We start from the raw sequence: 24034 nt of genomic DNA, 5'->3' as shown, positions 1-24034 counted from the left end.
CTATTGGGACACATGGCTTCAACAGTGCATGTCACTCCTCTGGCACGTCTTCACCTGCGCACACCTCAATGGACCCTTGCTACCCAGTGGTCCTAAGCGACGGATCCTTGCTCACGTCACATATCTGTGACATCATCTCTTCGTCAGTCTCTACAATGGTGGTTGGTATCCTCAAATCTATCCAGAGGTCTTCTATTCCATCTACCTCCCCATCAACTAGTCATCACAACCGATGCCTCCCCGTATGCTTGGGGAGCTCATTTGAACGAGTTCCAAACTCAAGGTCTGTGGACAGCCCAGGAAAAGAAGCACCACATCAATTTCCTGGAACTCAGAGCAATGTTTTATGCCCTCAAGGCTTTCCAACATCTTCTCTTCCCTCAAGTTCTGCTCCTGTGCACAGACAATCAGGTGGCGATGTACTACATCAACAATTGAATTCTTTTTTCCCCTTTTGCTTTATCTTTCTTGATTTGTTACCGCTGCTGCCAGGGTGGGGGGGAGGGTGGGAGGGGGGTGGGTTGGTTGGGTGGGTGGGGATTGGCTTTGTATGCTATTTGAAAATTGTGCTATGCTGTGTTCATTGTTATGTTTATGCTTTAATAAAAATGATTTAAACATAAAAAATAGATTCCAGTTGCATAATGTTCGGGTGACTGGAGAAGCAGCGAGTGCGGATGAGGAAGGTGCTAAAAAGTTTGTTGATAGTTTAGAAGAAATAATCAAGATGGAGGGTTACCTGGCACAGCAAATTTTTAATGTGGATGAAAGAGGGTTATATTGGAAGCAGATACCAGGACGCACTTTCATCCACAAAGAAGCCAAAAGCATGCCAGGATTTAAAGCACACAAGGATAGACTCACTCTACTGCTTGGAGGGAATATCAATGGGTTCAAGCTGAAGCCCTTATTAATTTACCATTCTGAAAATCCACGTGCATTTAAGAATGTGAACAAGCACACTTTGCCAGTTTATTATAGATCAAGCCGTAATGCCTGGATGAACCAGGCTTTATTTGAGGATTGGTACAGTAATTGTTTTATTCCTCAAGTGCGTGAGTACTGTTTGGAGAAAGGAATCCCTTTCAAAATTTTACTGTTGCTTGATAACGCGCCTGGACATCCACATCACTTAGCTGATCTCTATCCCAAAGTGAAAGTGTTACTTTTGCCCCCGAACACTTATTCAACCGATGGACCAAGGGGCGATTGCTACTTTGAAGGCAAACTATCTCAGAACCACTTTCGCCCAAGCCATAGATGCTATAGATGCCGACCCTGAAGTATCACTACGCGACTATTGGAAACAGTATAACATTCTTAAGTGTATAAAAAAAATCTTGCTACTGCTTGGGACTCAGTGACGAAAAAGTGTATATGAATGGTGTGTGGAAGAAGTGAGTTAAGCGCTATGTGAATACCTTTGCTGGGTTTAACAGAGAACAAGAACTTGATGAGATTTGTAAAGAAATAGTGAAACTGTCAAAAGACCTTTCATTGGAATGTGAAATGGAAGATGTTGAGGAGTTGCTAGACCGGGAATCAGGGGAACTTACGAATGAAGAACTGTTTGTGAAGTGCCCAGGTTGTGTCATTTTCATAACTTTTCTCTGGCCTGTATCCGCTCTGTCCATATCGTTTGGAGATGTGAGCCCATGTTCTACAAGATATTGTAGAACATGGGCCTACTTACCTTTTTCCTTCAGGATCCTTGGCATTTATCTGACTTTCCAAAGGAACTGAGAAAGATTTGAGTCCTTGAGTTCATTTAGAAAACTTCTAAAAGCACATTTGTTTTCTTAAGCATTTTTATGAATTAAAACAGAAATTTTAGACATTGTTCAGGTTTCTGAATACTGTATGTCCTGAAGAGAAGTATGTTTTAATGTTATATCTATTCTATGTATATTGCAAACTGCTTAGATTTGTAGAATTGTGATATACTGTATAAGAAATTTTTAAATAATTAATAAAATACGCATAATATAAACTTTCACTAATGCTAGTACAAGTAATGCCTTCTCTCCCTATTCTACATATTCAATTTGCTGAAAAACACGAAGTGTAAAAGTCTCTTTCTCTCTTTCTTGAGGGGTTTTTACTAATTTGGAGGGCCTAATAATGGCCAAAATGAAGTTTTTGCTCTTTGTCAAATAGATTTGTACAGTATTATAATATGTATACATACCAGGATCTTAAATCTGTACAAAAGAGATACCGAGTCTGCTAAGCAGCCATATTCAGCATTCTGTGGATTATACTTGGGGACATAGCCATCAGATCCAGTGCAAAGAAATACCTTCTCGATGCTACAGTAAAAAGAATCACCCAGATTCTGTACTGGATCCACCATTACGCGCCCATAGATAATTGCACCTGAAAAAAATAGAATATTATGCTATTTTTCATTCTGCATAGTTTACCATGTGATTGGTCTGCCATCAATGATTGCACCTAGAACGTTAAAGACCAACCCCCCTCTTTTACAAAACTGCGATAGCATTTTCTAGCGCGGGGAGCCGCACTGAATGGCTCGCGCTGCTTCCGACGCTCATAGGAACTCAATGAGCCTTGGGAGTAGCGCGGGCCGTTCAGCGCGGCTCCCTGCGCTAGAAACTGCTATCGCAGTTTCACAGAAGAGGGGGGGGGGGCAAATGTACATTATAGTTTGTTATAATTTAAAGTAATGTTTATCTATACATTGCTATATTTAAAAAATTCAATAAAATATTATATATAAAAAAAATTAAAGTAAAGATAGTACATTTGATATACTGCCTTTCTGTGGTACAACCAAAGCAGTTCTATATATTATGATCAGGTACTATCTCTGTTCCTAGTGGGCTGACAATCTAGTTTTTTGTACCTGGCACAATGGAGGGTGAAGTTTAACCTAATCTAATTTGACTTTTATAACCTGCTGACGCCTTAAAAAAGGTCCAAAAAAGCTTAAAAATTAGCTGAAAAGAAAAATACATAAAAAACAAATGTAAAACAGCAAACATTACAAATCGCTGCACTACTGATAATTAATCAGATACTTATCAAATGTGTATGTCTTTAAGCATTTATGAAATTAAAAATAGGAACAATGACATTTTATTTTCTGAGATAGACAATTCCATATTGAAATCACCTGGCATAAAAAGAAACCTTCTTAAATTATTTTATAACATATATCTTTAAAAGATAGAAAGGCCAATTCTAATTGCTGTAAAGCATGAAGAGACTTTGATCTAAGAGTTATAAAACTAATCACAGTTGCAGAGGTTTGTCCATATGAAATTGTGTGACTGGTATAGGAAGATTTCAAAATTATTCTAGTCTTTAATGGGAACCAGTGCAATTGCATAAATAACTTTTCCCTCTCTTGGAAACCTTCTCTGATCTAACGTTGTAACCCTTCTTCCATAACTCTTTTTGTAATCCGCTTTGAACCGAAAGGTAATGGCAGAATAGAAATCTGTAATGTAATGTAATAAAAGGTGTTACATGATCAAATTTACTATATTTCAATATTTTAAATGACTTGGCCAGTAACATATGCAAGTGAACGTGCACCCCATCCATGCCATGGTCAAACTCTGCCCATGGTAATTCCCATCTGCAAAGTATAAGAACATAAGAATTGCCATACTGGGACACCGTTCATCAAGCCCAGTATCCTGTTTCTAACAGTGGCCAACCCAGGTCCCAAGTACCAGGCAGAAACCCATAGAACAGCAACATTCCAGAGCTGAGATTGTGATGTCATAATGCCTCATTCCACCAATGCCTCATAAGTGATGTCACAATGGCCTGATTATTCTATACTTGGCTCACATAAGACTGAAGGTCCATCAAGTCTATCATCCTATTTCCAAGTACCTAAAGCTAGATCCCAAGTAGTAAAACAGATTTATGCTGCTTATCCTATGAATAAGCAGTGGATTTCCCCAAGCCATCTCAATAATGGCCTATGGGCTTCTCTTTTAGGAAATTACCCAAGCCTTTTTAAAACCCCGCTAAGTATGCACTTTCAAATGTTGGTACATGCTTACAGAACAGTGTGTAGCTGGAAAAAAGGTAATTTATGTACATATCTGTCAATATATGCAAGTGTATGACCTCAATACCACAATTTATGTGTGTTCTTGCTGGCTAAATCTAGGTGGCTCATTAGAGTTATTCCTGTAGATGGTAATTCGACTATGTGAAAGCCAAAGAGGTGTCTTCATGTCTTTATAAAATAATAGGGCAAAGCAGCAGAAATCCTGCCTAGATTGAACCCACGGATATTTATGCCTATCCATGAGCAAGGATAAATGTTCATTTTTAGAAATAATTGAGGCAATATTCAAAACAATTTAACTGGCCAAAAGAGGATCCTGGCTGGCTAAATCACTTACTTGGGAATAATTGGTTAGTGCCATTGAAAATGTCCAATAAGCACCTATGAAAACCCCCCAGCTCTTTTGGGTAGATTCAGTGGGTGGAGTCAGCATTTGGCCAATTAAGTGTTGATAGTCAGCGCTTAACTGACCAAGATCACTGCATAAATAAAACTAGAAAAACATCAGTCTTATCTTTATGTGGTGCCCCACAGCCAGTTAACTGCTAAATAGTGCATATAACCGGCTTTAGCTGACTCTGCAAACCTGGAAATTCAGGGACTGATTCTGTAGAAGAGATTATGGTGTTAGGGGTGATTCTCGACGCCAAATTGATGCTAAAACCGCAAGTGGCATGAGTAGTACAGTTAGCTTACTTTGGGATGAGAATGTTGTCAAAATTGAGAAATATCCTGACTGGCTGGGACTTTAGACAAGTCTTACAATCTATGGTACTATTAAAGCTTGATTATTGTAACAGTATTTATCTGGGATTACCAGCCATCCACACGAAAGCACTGTAGATCGTACAGAATTCAGTAGCTCGGATATTGATGGGGAAATCCCATTTTGTACATATCACTCCAATTCTAAAGAAACTTCTTTGGCTACCGGTACATCTCTGGGTATAATTTTAAATTTTGAAGATAGTTCAATAATAAATTTATGGTACTTTACCAGACTACTTTAGCCTTATTTAGACCAAGTAGGTCGTTAAGACCAGAAAATTGTATGTTATTAGATGTACAAAAAAGAGAAGAGGTGAATCATGTCGGTACTATAAAATCTTCTTTTTCTGTCACTGGCCCAGTCTTGTGGAATGAGATACAGGGAAAAATAAGATTGTGTAAAAAAGTATTACAATTCAGTAAATTGCTTAAAACACATTTTTTTGTTAAATCGTTTGGTTGATGTAAAATCCTTGATAGTTAAGATGATGGTGGAAAAAGACTTTTGCAGAATAGATTATGATCACATTGAATAGGATAACTTTACTGATTTTGCTCATTCTGATACTTAAGTTTGTTCTCATTATTATGTATGTTTTATTGTGAGATGCTTAGGCTTTTAAGTAGATTATAAATATATAAATAAAATGAAATTGGTGCCTGTGATCTGAAGTGCATTTAACTTTAGATATTCTATGTGACGTTTGTATTTCTGAGACAAGCCCATACTGGATTCGCTACATGGCGCCGTTTTCAGTTACCGCAAATCACGTGTCAATCACACGGCAGCACTGTTTAAAGAATCGCGCCTTCGGGAAAGGTGGGCGCCAGAAATGTAGGCCAGGGTTTTCAAGGCCTACATTTCTGGCACCTACCTTTGACGTGAAAAACGCCTACATAGGTGTTTTACAGCGCCTAACACCACTTCCAGAGTCAGCCAGGCCTACAGTGACATTAATTTTTAATTTTAATTTAATTTAATTCTTATATACCGCTAATAACCGTGAGGTTTCTAAGCAGTTTACAAAAATGATGCATTAAAGATACAATAAATAAAAACTAAATAAATAAGATAGGTACTTGGAAATTCCCTAACTGTCCCAAAGGCTCACAATCTAACTAAAGTACCTGAAGAAGTACCTAAAGTACCTGAAGTATGAAAAATAAAAATAAAAAGACAGAGGTAGAGATAGAGATAGAAATGAAATATTCCAACAAGTAATGAATAAATAATTTAAAGATAGAATTAAAATAATAATTAAAGTAAACAAAATAGAGATAAAAATAAGCATAGAGAGAAACAGAAACACATTCCAAAAAAGCATCAAGATCTTTGACTTGTAATTATTATGATCATTTAACACCAGATCTTAAATGCCTTTCCAGAATACATCATATCCCTATCCCTCTCCATACCCACCTCCATCTTAAAGCGCCTATATAGGTATGATTCTGGTGGCGTTTTATTAGGCACCTTGAAATTTCTTTTATGTCTGCTTTTAAATAGTATTTTGGACCTAACTTAGGTGTCGGTAGGGCACTGTTTATAGAAATCAGGCCTAAGCAATTTTGGCATGTAGGTTTAGAATAGTACTTAGCTCTTATGAGTGTAGTTGACAATTAGTGGTGCCAATTAAACACTTACTTTTATTCTATAGCTTGCGAACACAACTGGCAGCTATCGTTAGGCGCCAATTTACAGAATCGCCCTTTCAGTGCTCAGGTTTTTGATGTCACACAGCTGTAGAGCCCTATACTGTATGCTTCCATTTTCAAGGGCTATTACAGTTTCAGAATGCAAAGCTAGAACCGTGACCTTATGTTCACTCTTACTTGAAGGGAAAGAGATCATACCTTCCAGAAAAGCAACATCACTTTCCTGGCCAAAACCCATTGATCCATCAGATAACCACAGGGCCTTCTTAGACAGGAGGATCATCTGGGTATTCAGGCTGAACTCGGCAGCCACAGGGTCGCTCACCTGGAAAAACCAGAGGGTCAAAAAAATCAACAACCAACAGAAATGTCTGGAACTACAGCTAAACTTGCTACACATTGACCATTAGAATACACTACATATGCAAATACATAAAATCGTGACTAGTGCCATTACTTACATTCAATTTAAACCTAATAAGATAGCACTTAAAAACATTCTACACAAGATATATAGGAGTGGAGGCATGTCCTAGTTGTTACAGCTGCAGCCTCAGCACCCTGAAGCTGAGAGTTCAATCCCAGCGCTTCTGGAGCAAGTCACTTAACCCTCTATTGTCCCAGGTAACACAGATTGTGAGCATGCCAGGACAGATAGGGAAAATACTTCATTACTATTCAGTGCATTGTAAATTGCTTTGGGTGAATCTCTTCATGAAAAAGGCAGTTAATAAATCCCAATAAATAAATATAAGGAAGACATGTGACTGCTATAATTATAATTATAGCATTGCAAATGGAAGTTGAAGGGGTAATTCTCTTGAAATAGCCAGTTGGGCAGAATATGAATTTGTAATGGATTCCTGTTTGTTGCCACAGCTTCCTTTTGAAAGTGAATCTCTGCACAAGATAGTTGATTTTTTTCCCCATGTTTTCCCAAGTTTTACAAAAAGCATAAACAATACATAAGAGAACATCAAAATTGAATTATTTGTGAATAATGAATGAGTTGATATTTAAAAGGAAAAAGGATCAATGAAGAATATTATAGCCTAATGCTCTGAGAAGAAAGTTTTGAAGGGCTTATAAGACTGATGATACAAAAAAATGTATCCATCTATCTAGAATGCCCTCAAATACTACTTATATATACATCCCTTGATATTCAAAAATGAGTCAACTAGTCGTCAATGGCCGCCAACTGTTTAATTTGTGTCTCTGTGACTAAGCTGTTATTTTCAGCAGGATATAACAAGTTATCCTGGCTGAAAATCACTAGAACCAAAATGTAAGCTGGTGATCCTGGGAGTGTTCTGGGGTTGTTTTGGGACAGGTCCAATATAGGTTTCGATTTTCAGTGCTAACTGGCCAAAGTTAGTTCTATCTTGCAGTAGTCTAAGTGTGAGGTGATGAGTGTGGATAAGAGTTTTGGTAGTGTGTTCAGAAAGGAAAGGTCGGATTTTGGTAATATTATAGAGGAGAAAGTGACAGATTTTAGTGGTTTGTTGGATCTATGAAGAGAAGGAGACAGAGGAGTCAAAGATCACCCCGAGATTGTGACCTGACGAGGCAAGGAGGAGGAGAGTGTTATCCACAGAAATAGAGAACGGCAAGAGGGGGGAGGTGAGTTTAGTTGGTAAGATAAAGAGTTCAGTTTTAGCCATATTCAATTTGAGATAGCGGTGAGACATCCATGTGGCAATGCTGGACAGGTAGGCTGAGACTCGGGCCTGAATTCCTGTATAGATATCTGGTGTGGAGAGGTAGATCTCATCGGCAGAGAGGTAATATTGAAAACTATGGGAAGAGATCAGTGTACCGAGAGAGCGGGATATATATGGAGAAGAGGAGAGAGCCCCCGCCAAAGCCTTGAGATACACCGATAAATAGTGGGATAGCAGTGGAGAAGGATCCACCGTAACATACACTGAAAGTACAATGGGGGAGATAGGAAAGAAACCAGGAGAGAACAGAATCCTGGAATCCCAGTGAGGACAGTGTGTTGAGAAGGAGGTGGTGATCAACAGTGCTGAAGGCAGCAAACAGATCAAGAAGGGTGAGTATAGAGTACAGGCCATTGGATTTGGCCAGGAATAGGTCATTAGAGACTTTAGCAAGGGCAGTTTCTGTAGAATGGAGAGGTTGAAAGCTCAATTGAAGTGGGTCAAGAATGTTATGAGAAGAAAGGAAGTCCAGGCAACAGCAGTGAACAGCACATTCGAGTAGTTTGGTTAGGAAAGGGAGGATGAAGATGGGCAGTAGTTGGAGAGGGATGCAGGGTCTAGTGAGGAACTGTAGCAGTGGAGAACGAAAGGTTAAGGATGTGACAGATGGAAGGGAATACCATGGGAGAGTAGGCGGGTAGGAATCATATCAGGGGAACAGGTAGTGGGTTTGGAGAAGTAGAGAAAGTGAGCAGTTTCCTTTTCTGTGACTTCAGAAAAGGAGGAAAAGGTGGTAGGGGTTGTTAAAGGGAGGTTGGTAGAGTGGACAGCCAGAAGAGGTGGTGGGGGAGGTGACATGGCTGAGAATTTAAGGTCGATCTTGTGAATCTTTTTCTAGGAAAGCATCTAGTAAGATAAATACAGTATAGCAAGATTCAGCCATGACCAAGAAAGCTGAGCAGGGAGTTCTTGATCTTAAAGCTAACCTATTCCCTAGCCAAAACGCAGAATCTAACAGGTTCAGTATTCCCAGAAATCTCTACCAATCAGAACTTACATTTTTCTTTTAAGGATTCCTGAAAAAGGCGCTTTACGCCGAAATAGGGACCATGTTGGGTCCTATTGTCCTCCACAAGCTCCTTTTCTGCATATGTTTTATTTATAGCCCCATTTTATGAAGCTGCGTTAGGGTTTTTATCACAGGCCACTGCGGTAAAAGTTCTGACGCTCATAGAATTCCTATGAGCGTTGGAACTTTTACCTCAATAACTCACGATAAAAAACCCTAACGCAGCTTCATAAAAAGGAGCCCATATTATTGTTTCAAAAAACTGCTTGTAATAAACGGATCCATCATCCATTTTTCATATGTTTTCAGGAAATGGTTTTATGTACCTGTTGGAATCTGATGTCAAGGTCAAAAGTGACTGGCTCCCTGGGGTTGCACACAACAGGTATGCTGTATTCCTGATATGGTGAAGTGGTGCATGGTATCAGCTTTACTGTGTAGGTTCCAGAATAGTCTCGCACCTAGTGACATAGAGAGGAAAACATGCAGTTAGCTAGTCTTCTGGTTAAATATTTAAAATATTTACTCCCCCAGATTCTATACATGTTGCCCAAAGTTTGGCACCCCAATTTGGGTGTGGATCTGCATGGATACTAATTAGTCAATTAGGTGCCTCCAATCAATTATTTGAGTTAATTGACACTTAATTGACACTAATTACGAGTTATGCATGAACCTGCCCTATTCCAGTGGTTCTTAAACCTGTCCTGGGGTCCTCCAGTCAGTTGGGTTTTCAAGATATCCCTAATGAATATGCATGAAGCAAATTTGCATATAACAGAGGTGACAGGCATGCAAATCTGCTTCATACATATTCATTAGGGATATCTTGTAAACTAGACTGGCTGGGGGTCCCACAGGACAGGTTTAAGAACCAGTGCCCTATTCTATAACATGGGCACCTGAATTTCATAGTGAACAACTCGAAAAAGGTGTGGCCATGGTAGGGTAGATCAGGGTGCTATGTTATAGAATACTTGAATTTCTACACCCAGCTGCCATCAGTTGGGTGTGAGGATTTAAACCAGGTTTCAGCAGGCCTAAGTTTGCACTAAGAGCTATTCTATAAAGGATGCTTGGCGCTAAGTGATCTTTATAAATTGGCACTTAATGCAGATTTTAACAGCGCTTAACTTTAGACACCATTTAATGAATCCAGCCCATTGTGTTTAGAATATGATACAAGACGTTTGCATTTACCGCAAAATCAGAAACAAAGCTCCATTGTTGTATGGGTTGGTTGTATGTTGGTTCACTTCGTACCAGGCTGAGAGTAAATGTTAGGCCCGGATGATCCATTGACATGATCAAGGAACCCAAAGAAGATGCTAGAAAGAAGGTGGCACAGGCTCATCAGTAAAATCAACTGAGCAGAGATTAATCTATTTACACTTGGTGGAAACATAAAAACCAATTCTATGACAGACATCCCAATTCCCATAACATGGATTAATAGAAACAACAGCATCATCGTTTTCAGAACTTGGCACTACAGTGGTGCCTCGCATAACGGACGCCTCGCACAGCGAACGCTGCGCACAACGAACTTTATGTCTTGATCCGTACAACGAACTTCGTTTCACACAACGAAGTCGCCCGAGCTGCATCCTTCCGCGCAGGCACTGCGCTTAACTGCCCTCTCTCCGCCTGGTTCCCTCTTGCCCCCCCGACTCCCCGACACGATCGGGGCAAAAAGGAGCCCAAGCCCTCTTGCCCCGCCGATTCCCCAACTCCCCACACAATATCGGGCCAGGAGGGAGCCCAAGTCCTCCTGGCCACGGCGACCCCCTAACCCCACCCTGCACTACATTACGGGCAGGAGGGATCCCAGGCCCTCCTGCCCTCGACGCAAACCCCCCCTCCCCCAACGACCGCCCCCCCCAAGAACCTCCGACCGCCCCCCCAGCCGACCCGCGACCCCCCTGGCCGACCCCCACGACACCCCCAACCCCCTTCCCCGTACCTTTCTGTAGTTGGCCGGACAGACGGGAGCCAAACCCGCCTGTCCGGCAGGCAGCCATCGACGGAATGAGGCCGGATTGGCCCATCCGTCCCAAAGCTCCGCCTACTGGTGGGGCCTAAGGCGCCTGGGCCAATCAGAATAGGCCCGGGAGCCTTAGGTCCCTCCTGGGGGCGGGGCCTGAGGCACATGGGCCCAACCCGACCATGTGCCTCAGGCCCTGCCCCCAGGAGGGACCTAAGGCTCCCGGGCCTATTCTGATTGGCCCAGGCGCCTTAGGCCCCACCAGTAGGCGGAGCTTTGGGACGGATGGGCCAATCCGGCCTCATTCCGTCGATGGCTGCCTGCCGGACAGGCGGGTTTGGCTCCCGTCTGTCCGGCCAACTACAGAAAGGTACGGGGAAGGGGGTTGGGGGTGTCGTGGGGGTCGGCCAGGGGGGTCGCGGGTCGGCTGGGGGGGCGGTCGGAGGTTCTTGGGGGGGGCGGTCGTTGGGGGAGGGGGGGTTTGCGTCGAGGGCAGGAGGGCCTGGGATCCCTCCTGCCCGTAATGTAGTGCAGGGTGGGGTTAGGGGGTCGCCGTGGCCAGGAGGACTTGGGCTCCCTCCTGGCCCGATATTGTCGGGGAGTTGGGGAATCGGCGGGGCAAGAGGGCTTGGGCTCCCTTTTGCCCCGATCGTGTCGGGGAGTCGGGGGGGCAAGAGGGCTTGAGCTCCCTTTTGCCCCGATCGTGTCGGGTAGTCGGGGGGGCAAGAGGGCTTGAGCTCCCTCTTGCCCCGATCGTGTCGGGGAGTCGGGGGGGCAAGAGGGCTTGAGCTCCCTCTTGCCCCGATCGTGTCGGGGAGTCGGGGGGGGCAAGAGGGCTTGAGCTCCCTCTTGCCCCGATCGTGTCGGGGGTGCCAGGGACCACACGGAGTCACCCACCGTACCACCCGATTCGGGTAAGCGCAGGTATCGGTGGGTGGCTTATTTGCGGGGGGGTGCCTTATTTTACATTTTTTTCTAAAAAGGGGGGGCTGTCTTATTTGATGGCCCTGCCTTATCATCGGGGAAACACGGTAGAAAAAAAAAAAAAAAATGAACAGTTAAGTCCCAGTTTTTGCCGCTGAGACTCTGCCCTCTCTCACTGTAAAATTAGACTCTACTTAGTCTGTCTTTAAATTTAAAAAATGTGTGTTGTTTTAAAAAACAATTATGTTTTTAGATGTATCTAAATAAAAATAATAACCAAAAATTTATCTTTTTTTATGTCATCTTAGCATATTTTATGCTACAGAACGAATTATTTTTTTTAACATGTATTGTTATGGGAAAACGCGTTTCACATAACGAACTTTTCGCATAACAAACTTGCTCCTGGAACGAATTAAGTTCGTTGTGTGAGGCACCACTGTAGCTTGTTATGCATTGGTTACATGAGCATTCTTAACGGTCCCTTTACTAAACCATATTAATCGTTAATGTGCACCTAACGTGACAAAAAAGATGTACATTGAAATGTTTTGTGGTAATTTAATCGTACATTATTTATTTTAAACTTTTTTTTCTGGAGGGACATGTCACGGGTATAGAAGCATTATCCAGCTAGTGTGTTTTCATTAGCATTTGTTAACTGGATCACACTGATAATGCGGGAGCACTTAGGCTCTGATTCGACAAAAGACACCTACAGTTAGGTACATAGATCAACGTGCCTAGCCGATCCAGGTGCCTAACTTATGCCCCCCTTTTACTAAGCTGCGGTAGAGGTTTTGTACCACAGACCAGAGTGCTAAATGCTCCAACGCTCATAGGAATTCCAATGAGCATCGGACCATCATTGGTGCATCTAGCATCCCAGGCCGTGATAGAAACCTCATCGTAGTTTAGTAAAAGGGGGAGGGGAGTACATTTTTTTAACTGAATTAATTGGTGCTGATAATTGAAAGCGCCATTATAAAACCAATTAAAAGTTTTGGACCTGTTCTAAGGTGACCATGTGAACTTGCACATTTTATAACATATGCATGTGCATCATAAGAATATAAGAGTTGCCATAATGGGACAGAGTAAAGGTCTATCAAGTCCAATATCCTGTTTCCAACAGTGGCCAACCCAAAAGAGTAAAACAGATTTTATGCTGCTTATCCTAGTTATAAGCAGTGGATTACTTCAAGTCCATCTTAGCAATTGTTATGGATTTTTCTTTTGGGAAATTATCCAAACTTTTTTTTAACCCTGCTAAGCTGACTGCTTTCACCACATTCTCCAGCAATGAATTTCAGAGTTTAATTACAAGTTGAATCAAACACATTGTTGATATGTGGCACTATCCTTTTGTACTTGGAGCGGAACTGTTGTTTACTTTGGATACTTTGCCACGTTCTTCACTGTCCTGTTGGGAAAGAAAATGATTCTGCATTGCTGGATTTCTGCGGATGCCCCTACTCTCGCTCATTGGCACACGCTTTTGATACAGCAAGCGTCTATGGAAAGACTGTTATTGACTTCCCTGGACACTCCGCCTGGATGGGCATTTTGTGCTCGGTGGGAGCCATTCTGGACCACATTAACTCCCCGGGCACGAAGTCATCTGTTAAATGTCTTATTATTTTGAGTTGTGACACACTGGAGCTAGATTGCATTTTTGGTTCACGATTGCTTGTAGGGGGTGGACGGGGTGGAGGGCAGTGTGGGTGAGGAGGGTGGTGGGATGATTGTGTGGGTCTGGTGGGGTTTGCTTGTTGTGGCATAGATTGGTATTTTTTTTCTGTGTGGCGCCTTTTTGTATTGCATTGAAATTGAGATCTGGAATAACCTTACCTCCCCGCTCCAAACCTCAAGCTCCCTCCAACTTTTCCGTAAACACCTAAAAACCTGGCTATTCTCAAAACTGTAACACTTCCCCCCCTCTTAGGCCTCTCCCACCATCCTCACCCTTTTACACCTAATCTTTAAACCCTCCACTGGAGTTCCTCTCTCATCCTATTTCCTGTAAACCGTGCCGAGCTCTGCGTCTACGGAGATGGTGCGGTATATAAACCCAAGGTTTAGTTTAGTTTAGATTTTGGAAAAGAAAATCCCCAATTAAAAAAAAAAAACAACTGCCACTTCAATGTAGGCATCTACACCGAGGTGCCTGTTGGCAAATAGGCACAGTTAGGGGTGGATTTGGGGCAGAGTTTAGGCAGGATTGACTTAGGTGCCAAATGGCATTGGTATTTTAGACCAAGAAAAATCTGGGTTAATATACCGATGCCTAAAGTGTACATGCCTACCCGTGGCTAAGTCAAATTAGGCGCTGCTAGGCACGATTCTACAAATGGTGCCTAACTTTGATTGATGTTGTAGGTGCTGCTTTTCAAGAGACTACCAAGTTAGGTGCTGTTGATAGACTTGGGGACTTAGTGCATCCTAAACAGCGGGTGTAAGTGCTCCAGCATTAATATTTTTGCTGGTCTTGCACGGTAATGGTAAAATTAGGAAGGATCTGAAAAAAACCCCCAAACAAACCTCCTTTTATGAAACACGTAAAAAATGGGCTTAGTGCATCTTAGCAAAAGAGCCCTTTAATTAATTTTTCTTTGGAAAGAAAATTGTGACTGCCTTATTAAAACTGTAATCAGTTTGTAAAGCTTGCTCAAAGCAAGAGATGCCGTAGGCCTGGAATAGGCTTCCTGAGTCAGTATGTCAAGCTCCGTCTCTGTCAATATTCAAATCTAGGCTAAAAGCCCACTTTTTCAAGGCTGCTTTTAACTCCTAACTCCTACGTAGTTGTAAAGTACCCATGTCTGTTTTATCATTTCCTCTGTGAGAAATTCCCTAACCTCTATTTGTCCCATTTGTCTGTTTTGATTGGATTGTAAGCTCTATCGAGCAGCAATTGTCTCTTACATGCAGGGAAGGATTAATTTGTTGAGGGCCCCTAGGCACACAAATACACTGGGCCCCCTGCCCCACGCCATTTATAGAATTCCCATGCCATGGGGGCAATTCTATAACTGGGTGTCATGATAAGAACATAAGTATTGCCATACTGGGACACACCAAAGGTCCATCAAGCCCAGTATCACAATTCCAACAGTGAACAACCCAGGTCCCAAGTACCAGGCAGAAACCCAAAGCTGAGATTGTGATGTCATAATGCCTCATTCCACCAATGACTCTTCAGTGATGTCACAAAGGCCTGATTATCCTATACTTGGCTCAAATAAGAACTGTCATACTGGGACAGACCGAAGGTTCATCAAGCCCAGTATCCTGATTCCAACAGTGACCAACCCAGGCCCCAAGTACCTAGCTAGCTCACAAATAGTAAAACAGATTTTATGTTGCTTAAAGTAGTGGATTTCTCTAAGCCATAACTTTTAAATTCCTTTCTTTTGTTTGTTTTATTTCTGTTTTATTTCATATATTACATGTTAAATTAGGAATGGATGGTCCTTTGTGTTTGTGTTACTGGTTTGCTTTCAGTGCAGCAGCTTTTTGCTATCCCCCTATAAGCTGCCATCCTAGGCAACTGCCTAGTCTTGCCTACTGGTTGGGCAAGCTCTGCATGGGCTCCGGAATGTACACCAGTCCTAGTGAGAAAGGATATGGGCAAACTTTATTTTTACCTGGATGTGACATCACGAATGAGCCGTGGAAACGAGCCTCAGTCTTGAAGTTAACCACCAGCCGTCCTTCGTCACTGATGCGCATGCTTGTAGGGTAGAGAGAACCTGTCATGACAAATCGAGCAACGCAAAACATTTAGAGAAACATCAGTTTGCCTCCTTCTTAATTCTGTTGCTATCTCTTTGGGTCTTCCATCTTTATTTTTTAACCTCATACTTACTCTATCCTGTTTCACCTCTTTCAGAAAAATCACACCTCAGATATTCCTGTTATATCTACATGCCTTATGTTGCAGCAGGATGTTGGTATGAAGTTCCCATAAAGATCAATATAATAGGACAACAACATATTCACTGTTTCATAACAGTGGAAACATCAAACGGCAGCATCTCCTCAATAATGCCCCAAACAATTATATAAACACATTTTTGAGGGGAAACATCTGCAAAAGCATCTATTTATACCTATGTGTCTATAACAAAAAGGACTCCTAGTTGTGCACAAATTTTCACACAAATTTATATGTACTCCAAAGAACATGCATGCATTATGTGTGCATGTATTCTATGAATGCACTTGCAAATTTTATAACATATGCATGTGCATCATAAGAATATTGCCATACTGGGACAGAGTAAAGGTCTATCAAGTCCAATATTCTGTTTCCAACAGTAGCCAACCCAAAAGAGTAAAACAGTTTTTATGCTGCTTATCCTAGTTTTAAGCAGTGGATTTCCTCAAGTCCATCTTAGCAATTGCTTATGGACATTTCTTTTAGGAAATTATTCAAACTTTTTTTTTAACCCTGCTAAGCTGACTGCTTTCACCACATTCTCCAGCAATGAATTTCACAATTTAATTACAAGTTGAATGAAGAAATATATTCTTGTTTTAAAATCTACTACTTAGTAGCTTCATTGCATGCTTCCTAGTCATAGCTCTGTCCAAATTATGCCCCCAGGACTGCCTAAGAGCAGATTACGTGAAAATAGGCATAATAATGTGAGATTCTCGGAGAGAGCGTGAACTCGCAGGCCTTGAGCATGCGCAGATGTTCGAGGCCCAGCAAAGAAGAGGACGCAGATCTTCGGGTACCGGCACCAACGCATAGGACATGCCGGTGCCGGTGGCCAGATGGAGGTAAGAAGCGTGTTTGGGTGGGTCTGGGGAATTTCAGATGGCGGTGGGGGGGGTGCCAGATCGCGAGGGGGATGGTGCCGGATCGTGGAGTGGAGGGTGCCGGATCACATGGGGAGGCTTTCGGGGGGGAAGCAATGCTTGTTCTCGGGGGGAAGGGGGGTTAGAGCAGCGCCGCTGGCCTCGGGGGGTGGGGGTGGGTGGGAACGTATCAAGCGAGTTTCCCTTAGTTCCTATGGGGAAACTCACTTTGATATACGAGTATTTTGGTTTACAAGCATGCTTCTGGAACGAATTATGCTCGTAAACCAAGATACCACTGTATGTATGTGTGTGTATATATATATATATACATATATATATATATATATATATATATATATATATACCCACACATAATTTATAAAAGTCCTTCCTGTATATAAAATATGTTTACATGTGAAAAATAGTCTTCGAGAAGCAAATTCTCAAAACGGAGCCATTAGGGAGCTGGCAGTAGGCGCCCTACCGCCACCTAAATCATTTTAATTGGTTCAATTAGCGCAGTAATTGACTGTTCCAATTAAAAACCAATTAAAATGTTGTAAAAAAAAAAATGGAGGGACCTAAAATGTTGTTTTGACTAAAGAGGCACCTAAAGGTGCCTATGGTCACTATAGGCATAGTTAATACTGTAGGTGGCCTCTATAGATGCAATTCTCATGGAAGGTAGGTACCGGGAATGTAGGCCTTTAAAATCCTGGCCTACATTTCCAGCGCCTACCTATCACGTAGCCACAATTCTCCAAACGGCACCATTGCATGATTTACATGCGATCGGCGGCTGTTTTGTAGGTGGCTGCTGATAAGAGCGCTGTTTGCAGAATCCAGCCCTTACTATTTGAATTCTTTGAACTCTGCTCTATAATTTAACAGAAAATTGTTCCACGAGCACTGATGTCCTGAGCATATAAAATTATAGCTGACTTTACTGGAGGAATAAGCTAGTATTGGTAGACAACTTAACAGGAAAAATGACATCATTTTAAAAAATGTGTATATCCATGATGAAGCTGTTTTCACTTTCATAATTAGACTCTTAAGCGCCAGATTTTATATATATGGTGGCAAAAAAAATCATCACAAAAAAAACCATGCTTTGTGCTATTCTATAAACTGTGCCTAAAGTTAGGCATGGTTTTATAGAACATGCACAGCAGCCGGCCCTGGGACTAAAATTTAGGCTTGACCAATTACATCAAATAAAACCAGGTGCAAATACCCGTGCCTACCACCATCTGGCAGCCAATCAGGATGCACTTTTTAGAAAAAGCCTTCCCAAGGCAGGGCGCCTACACTGTAGGCATTTATCACGGGTGTAGGAAGACAGGTTGGGACACCTAAGCTCGCCCAAGGCTGGGTGTGGGCATGGTTTCACCCAGAAGTGGCCTAGGGTGAATTTAAGTGGCTCTAGGCATCTCCCTAGGGCCACGACAGATGCCTGAAATGTAGGCTAGAAACAAAACATAAAGACAAAATTTGCAGGCAATACCTTTTGATTGGACTCACTTATTTCACATCTGACTAGCTTTTCAGAGCTACACTCCCTTCATCAGGTCGGCAAAGCAGCTGTTAATATTCATATGATTCCTACAATCCTCTCAGTGTTTCATCAGTACTAAACCATAAAGACAGGTAACAAAGCATCAGATGTATATGTCATCCCAGCACTGACCTTGAAGATCTGCCTCTGGTGGGCTGCCGATTCCATCCTTCCACAAGATGGCAGTGTCATACACAAATGTGAGTCGAAGCTCAGACTGTAGGTCGAAGTGCTGCCAGCCACCCACACCCACCGGAGAGTGAAAAACATAGGAGACGTACAGGGGAACACGAAGAGTGACGTAAGACTGCACTAGGTTTAGGACCTGTCAACAGTAAAGGAACGGCTTTAGTTAGGGCTTTGAAAATGGACTAGAAGCATTTCCTAAGCTAAAGAGCAAAAATGCAAAGGAGTCTGTTTCTTCCTTTTCCAAGTCAAATCACTGTACCATCCAATTGAGAAAGAGGGCAACACGTTTTACTTCAAAGAGTTAATCGCATGTGCCACATAACGAAGCATAAGTCATATCTGAGTAGCTATACATTTATATTACATTAATGTTGACATTTATAAATCTGTATTATCTTACTGCTCTCATTTACTTTGGATTCTTCCTGATCAACCTGTTTTGGCAAAGACTCACAGTAAGGGAACGCTAAGGCCACTTTTGCTGCAGCTTTAATAAAAGGGCATCAAATTGAGGACCTTTCTGAAATATGGAATATGCATTAATTTTTTTAGCCCAACCGAATCCCACCACAATACACCCAGATCACACCCCCTTAATGTATGCACATCTTTCAGTTTTTGTTTTATATCCTAGCTTTGTAAAATTCAAATGTACACCTTTATTTTTTTCATTATAACCTGCCTGAGAATAGGAGGTGAGCACTCTGAGGAAAAGGAAGCTCTAAGGGACGGCAATTCCTCAGGTGAATTATTATATTTGTCAGAGAGAAAGAAAAAGCCTGAACTTTTATCTGAGCTGTTTTTTTTGATCTCTTGAGTTTTGTTTGCTTGGATTTTTGCAATTGACATTATTTACTTTGTTGGTGTCATCCCGACCTTTATGTTTTTGGAAGTAAATTTGCATTAATAACGTTTATACAACTGTGATTGTGAAATGTTGGTTCATGCCCACCTAGCAGGTGAATAGCAGTTTTAAAATAATCCCATTAAGCAGAGAAAATACACCGGGCACATAGTCGGACAATCCAAAGCAGTAGTGAATAGATAGGATTTTAGTGCAGTTTTGAAATTTTGGAATTAGATTCTAATCAGATGGGGGCATATATTTGTATAAGTATACTGTATATCATTTCAGGCATATTTGTCATTTGATAAAATATAGATTATCTATTTTTTTTAGCCTTTTAAAGGATTATAAATGATCCAGTACCAGAAAAGAAACTCAGAAAATGTCCTAAAAGCAGTCTTGCCTATTGTCGAGAGGTGGTTAGCCAAAATAATAATAATAATAATAATAAAAGTAAACACATACAAAACAATCTATACTCATATTTTTAATCTTATTTTAACTGCACTACTTTGAATTGTGAATGCTGCCTTGGTGGTACCATTTGAGTGGTAGTATTGGAAGGGACAAGGCATTGAAGAAGGGGGGGCTGGGGGTTAGAATAAGTTCTATTACCAGAGGTCATCAAACGGCCTTGCAACAGAAAAAACCAAACCAAAACGGCATAGCTTCTATTGAGGCAGCTCTGTGTTTACGCAAAGTCTGCAAGGGACTAGCACAGGCACTCAGCTGCTCCTAGGTTAATATGGTACAGCATTGTGAAAGCAGCCGACTGCCTGAAGCCACCCTGCTGCTATGGAGACACAGCACAGGTGCATTGCCTATCTCTGTGCTCTATACTCAAACAGCAATTGCTCTGATTTGCCCAGTTCCCCAAATTAATCCCTCTAATCTTTTCATGGAATGGGGCGCTTTGCATGACTTTTCACCCTGCGTTTCTGAAGTCAGAGGATTTCTCATTCCTAATGGAGAAGGAGTGAAGAGGTAAGCTAGCTGGTTAGAGCACTGGAATAACAACTAGTGATAAGTTACTTAGAGGCTAAAGCTAGCATCCATTAAAGGAATTAGCATATGCTAAATGCTAAGATCATAGGTATCAAATGGGTTTCTTAGCATTTAGCATGTGCTAATTCTGCTGGCGTGCACAAAACGTTAGTTAGAGGGGCCAGATTCTCAAAACTTACTGAGGCCTTAACGATGGTTGCTAAACTGGTTCCAGGTAGTATTTTGCTGGCTAATTATCAGAACGGTTCACCATTGTTTTTACGAGCTTCCTAGCAATCTCTGACTCTGCCATGCAAATGTAGTACAATGAGGTCATTAATATTAAAATGGTATAAATGGGCTCATTAATATTTAAAGGAGCACTCCGGGTGATTCCCTGACCTCATTGTGCCATATTTGTGGGAAAAAATTTTCAGAGAATGGCTGAGCTGTTGTAGCCTTAATTTTCAGTCAGGAAAGTAAAGCTTGACAGCTCAGACCTGCCCCCCTGCAAATTAAAAAAAAAAAAAAAGACCCCCCAAATTTCTCCCTCCCACCGATCCCCCCTAGGGCCATTTGATGCCTCCAATGAAGCCAGCATCCCGTGCCCCCCCCCACCCCCTGACATCCCCCCACCTTTAAATTGAAGGATGGCATGACGGATGCCAACTCCCTCCTGCCGCTAGAGTCCTTTCCTTGCCCCCCCTCCCGACACCCCTGCACCTTTAAATTGAAAGATGGCAGGAAGGATGCCCACTTCCTCCAGCCACCGGTGAAACTAGGGAGCCAGGAGGAAGACAATCTCTGGCCAAAGGATGCGTCTCAAGGGGATTCTTGCAGGTGGTGGATGTCTTCCAGCTGCACATGGACTAATCATTTGTAGGAAAAGCAAATCACTTTGGATCTCCAGTTTGGCTAGCCAAGATCCTTTTCAGGCAGGCGTGGAAAGAAGCCACCCAGCAGCACCATAGGCCCCAATCTGCATCTCCCTCAGCCAATCTCCCTCAACCTTTGCATCCCAGCCATCTCTTCCCTCCTCCTGCCTGCCGAAGGTCAGAAAAATATTCTAACGCTTTCCCACAGTAGGACAGAGTTTCTTTAAGAGCACTGTTTCTGAGCATTGGGTGGGAATAACTAAGCAGCTTGTTTGATTGTATTTACATGATGTTCACGCTGATCTTCAGCACCCCCACTGCTCCCAGCACTCTGAGCATGTATGCAGCCTTATGCCGGTGTTGGCCTAGTGCTAATTGCCTCTAGCATTGGTGTTTCTGAGTATCGACCTTTGAGTGTGGTTGGTGACAGGTGAAGAAGGCATTGCTGGGCAAATGCATAAGCATCCTTAAGGTGAAACTTTTTTCCTGTCTTGTTCATGCCTAGTGAACTGGCTCCAAAGGGAAGGGCAGGGACATTCAGTCAATCCTTTAACATGGTGGAGGCGGGTTGTGGGTGGAGCCGGGGTCATGTGCCTTCTTTTTTGTCTTAACAAATATGGTAACCCTATCAAAAAAGGGACCACGGTTTCCAATCTTTTTTAAATTGGAGTGGCAACTCATAAACAAATGGACAAAGTTTGCACAATTGAATGTCTCTTTGTATATGTAGCAGTAAGAGAAGGTAGCTAGATGCACTAAAGCCTCCGATCATCTAACCAGTCTGACTGGTTTAATGAATGATCGTATTTGCTAACCCGATGCTCTAAATGGCTCACCGCATGGTTTTCCGGCAGCCATACATTCTCTGATTCTGGCATGCAAATGAGGTCATTATTATTAAAATCTGGCATCCGATCGATGCCTTGCATGCCAGAAAACTCGATTGTTTTTCCTCATTTTTTTTTCCTATGGGCACAGATGTTGTGTGTGTGTATTATGAGAATAAGAGAGAGACAACAATAAAGGGACTGTGTGGCGCAGTGGTTAGAGCTACAGTCTTAGCACCCTGAGGTTGTGGGTTCAAATCCCTCACTGCTTCTTATGACCCTCAGCAAGTCCCCTCATTGCCCTAGATACACTAGATAAGAGTTTGAGCCCGCCATGACAGATAAGGAACTATGATAAAGTACCTGAATGTAAACCACTTAAGATATCAGTTTTATATAAATAAATAAAAAAAATAAAGCACTGAACAAGAACGGGATCATACCGTGATCCTATCTCGAGGACTTCAAGGCAGTATAACAAGGAAGTAGCATGCCAGCTGGGGTAAGGGATAATGAAGTGAACTGGGAAGAAAAGGTCATGAGAGGTAACCAAGTGAAAAAAAAAAAAAGATCTGCTCTGAAGTTGGTGGTTTTGAGGTTGGGTTTAGGGATTAAAGCCGTTGTTCTATTACGGATTTTTGTGTCGCTGTAAAAGTCATTTCAATTTTCTGGTAACTGAGTCTCTCCATGAGTAATTTGATAGTAATAATTAAAGTGTAAAGCAACGTAAAATAATGATGATAACATTACCGTCACTCAGCTTTACTGCTGCTCTATTCAATTATTTTAAAGCAATTTCTGGTGAACCCAGGAACAAGAAATCCTTTGAAGTGAAAATGAATGAACAGCCTTTTAGCAAGTCAAAACAAACTATGATTTATAAAAGTACGGCTAAGTGACCCGTGAATGTCCTTTCAGCTCTCCGCAGAACCTGCACTATAAATAAAACCCTGAATATAAAAGTACAAGCTTTGAACCATTCTAGTAGATGAGGGAGGGGGAGGGGAAGGAAGTGGTGGGTCAGGGAGTTCTGAAAATCAGGGCTTTGCTGAACATAGTGGGAGTCTGAAATCGCTGGGTCAGAGGAAAGGGAAGTGTGACGATCAGGGCTGGGGGTGACTGATCTGTTTTTGAAAATATCTACTACTTGCCTAATTTAAGAAATTACAGAAGTAGTTCCACTGCGGCTGGTACATTTTTGATAAGACGCCAGCTAAATGAAACTGTATACCTTAGGCCCCCTTTTATTAAACTGCGATAGCGTTTTTTTTAGCGCAGGGAGCCGTGCTGAATGCCCCGCGCTGCTCCCAACGCTCATGGAGTTACCTTTGTTGTCCCTCCATACTATGCCTTAACTTCTGGCCTGCTCCCGTCTGACCATTTTATGCCGCCCCCCAGTGTTATCTTCAGGCTGGCTTCCTCTTCCTCACTGATGTAGTGCACAAAGCTGCGGGCAGCAGCTCCTTGCGCATCCCGCACCTTATCTGGAAGCCTTCTCTCCGACGTTGTGACATTAGAGAGAAGACTTCGGTTCAGGCGCAGGATGCGCGTAGGAGCCATGACCATTCATGACTATTCAACCAGCATTAATTTACAGTAGTAATGAGTAGCTCTGCTGGGAGAGCTTCACAAGTCATTAATTTTTTCAAGCATTAATTCAACTTCTTTCACTTCAAATATAAAAATCAATATACATGGAATATATATATATATATACATATATGGAATATATATATTTATTCATGCTAACTGAACTACATAACTTTTGTTATTCCTGTGGCTTCAAACTAAGTTTTCGGCTCATTGTTATAACGTAAAAGACACATCTGATA

General features: G+C 42.0%; 1 protein-coding gene across 2 annotated transcripts in view; it reads right to left on the bottom strand.

Annotated features, from left to right (window-relative positions):
• Positions 1 to 24034, bottom strand: part of FREM2 (FRAS1 related extracellular matrix 2) — a 277418-nt gene that overhangs the window by 9631 nt on the left and 243753 nt on the right. For both annotated transcript variants that reach the window (XM_033948675.1, XM_033948676.1), the window contains exons 17-22: positions 18613 to 18805; positions 15761 to 15865; positions 10409 to 10536; positions 9535 to 9669; positions 6674 to 6800; positions 2189 to 2376 (exon numbers count right to left, since the gene is read on the bottom strand). In XM_033948675.1, the coding sequence (XP_033804566.1) occupies positions 2189 to 2376; positions 6674 to 6800; positions 9535 to 9669; positions 10409 to 10536; positions 15761 to 15865; positions 18613 to 18805 (876 nt within the window). The remainder of the gene's footprint in view (positions 1 to 2188; positions 2377 to 6673; positions 6801 to 9534; positions 9670 to 10408; positions 10537 to 15760; positions 15866 to 18612; positions 18806 to 24034) is intronic.

The sequence above is a fragment of the Geotrypetes seraphini genome, chromosome 6 (genome assembly GCF_902459505.1).
Source record: "Geotrypetes seraphini chromosome 6, aGeoSer1.1, whole genome shotgun sequence".
NCBI classification, from domain to species: Eukaryota; Metazoa; Chordata; class Amphibia; order Gymnophiona; family Dermophiidae; genus Geotrypetes; species Geotrypetes seraphini.
This window is presented reverse-complemented; position numbering and strand designations above follow the sequence as displayed.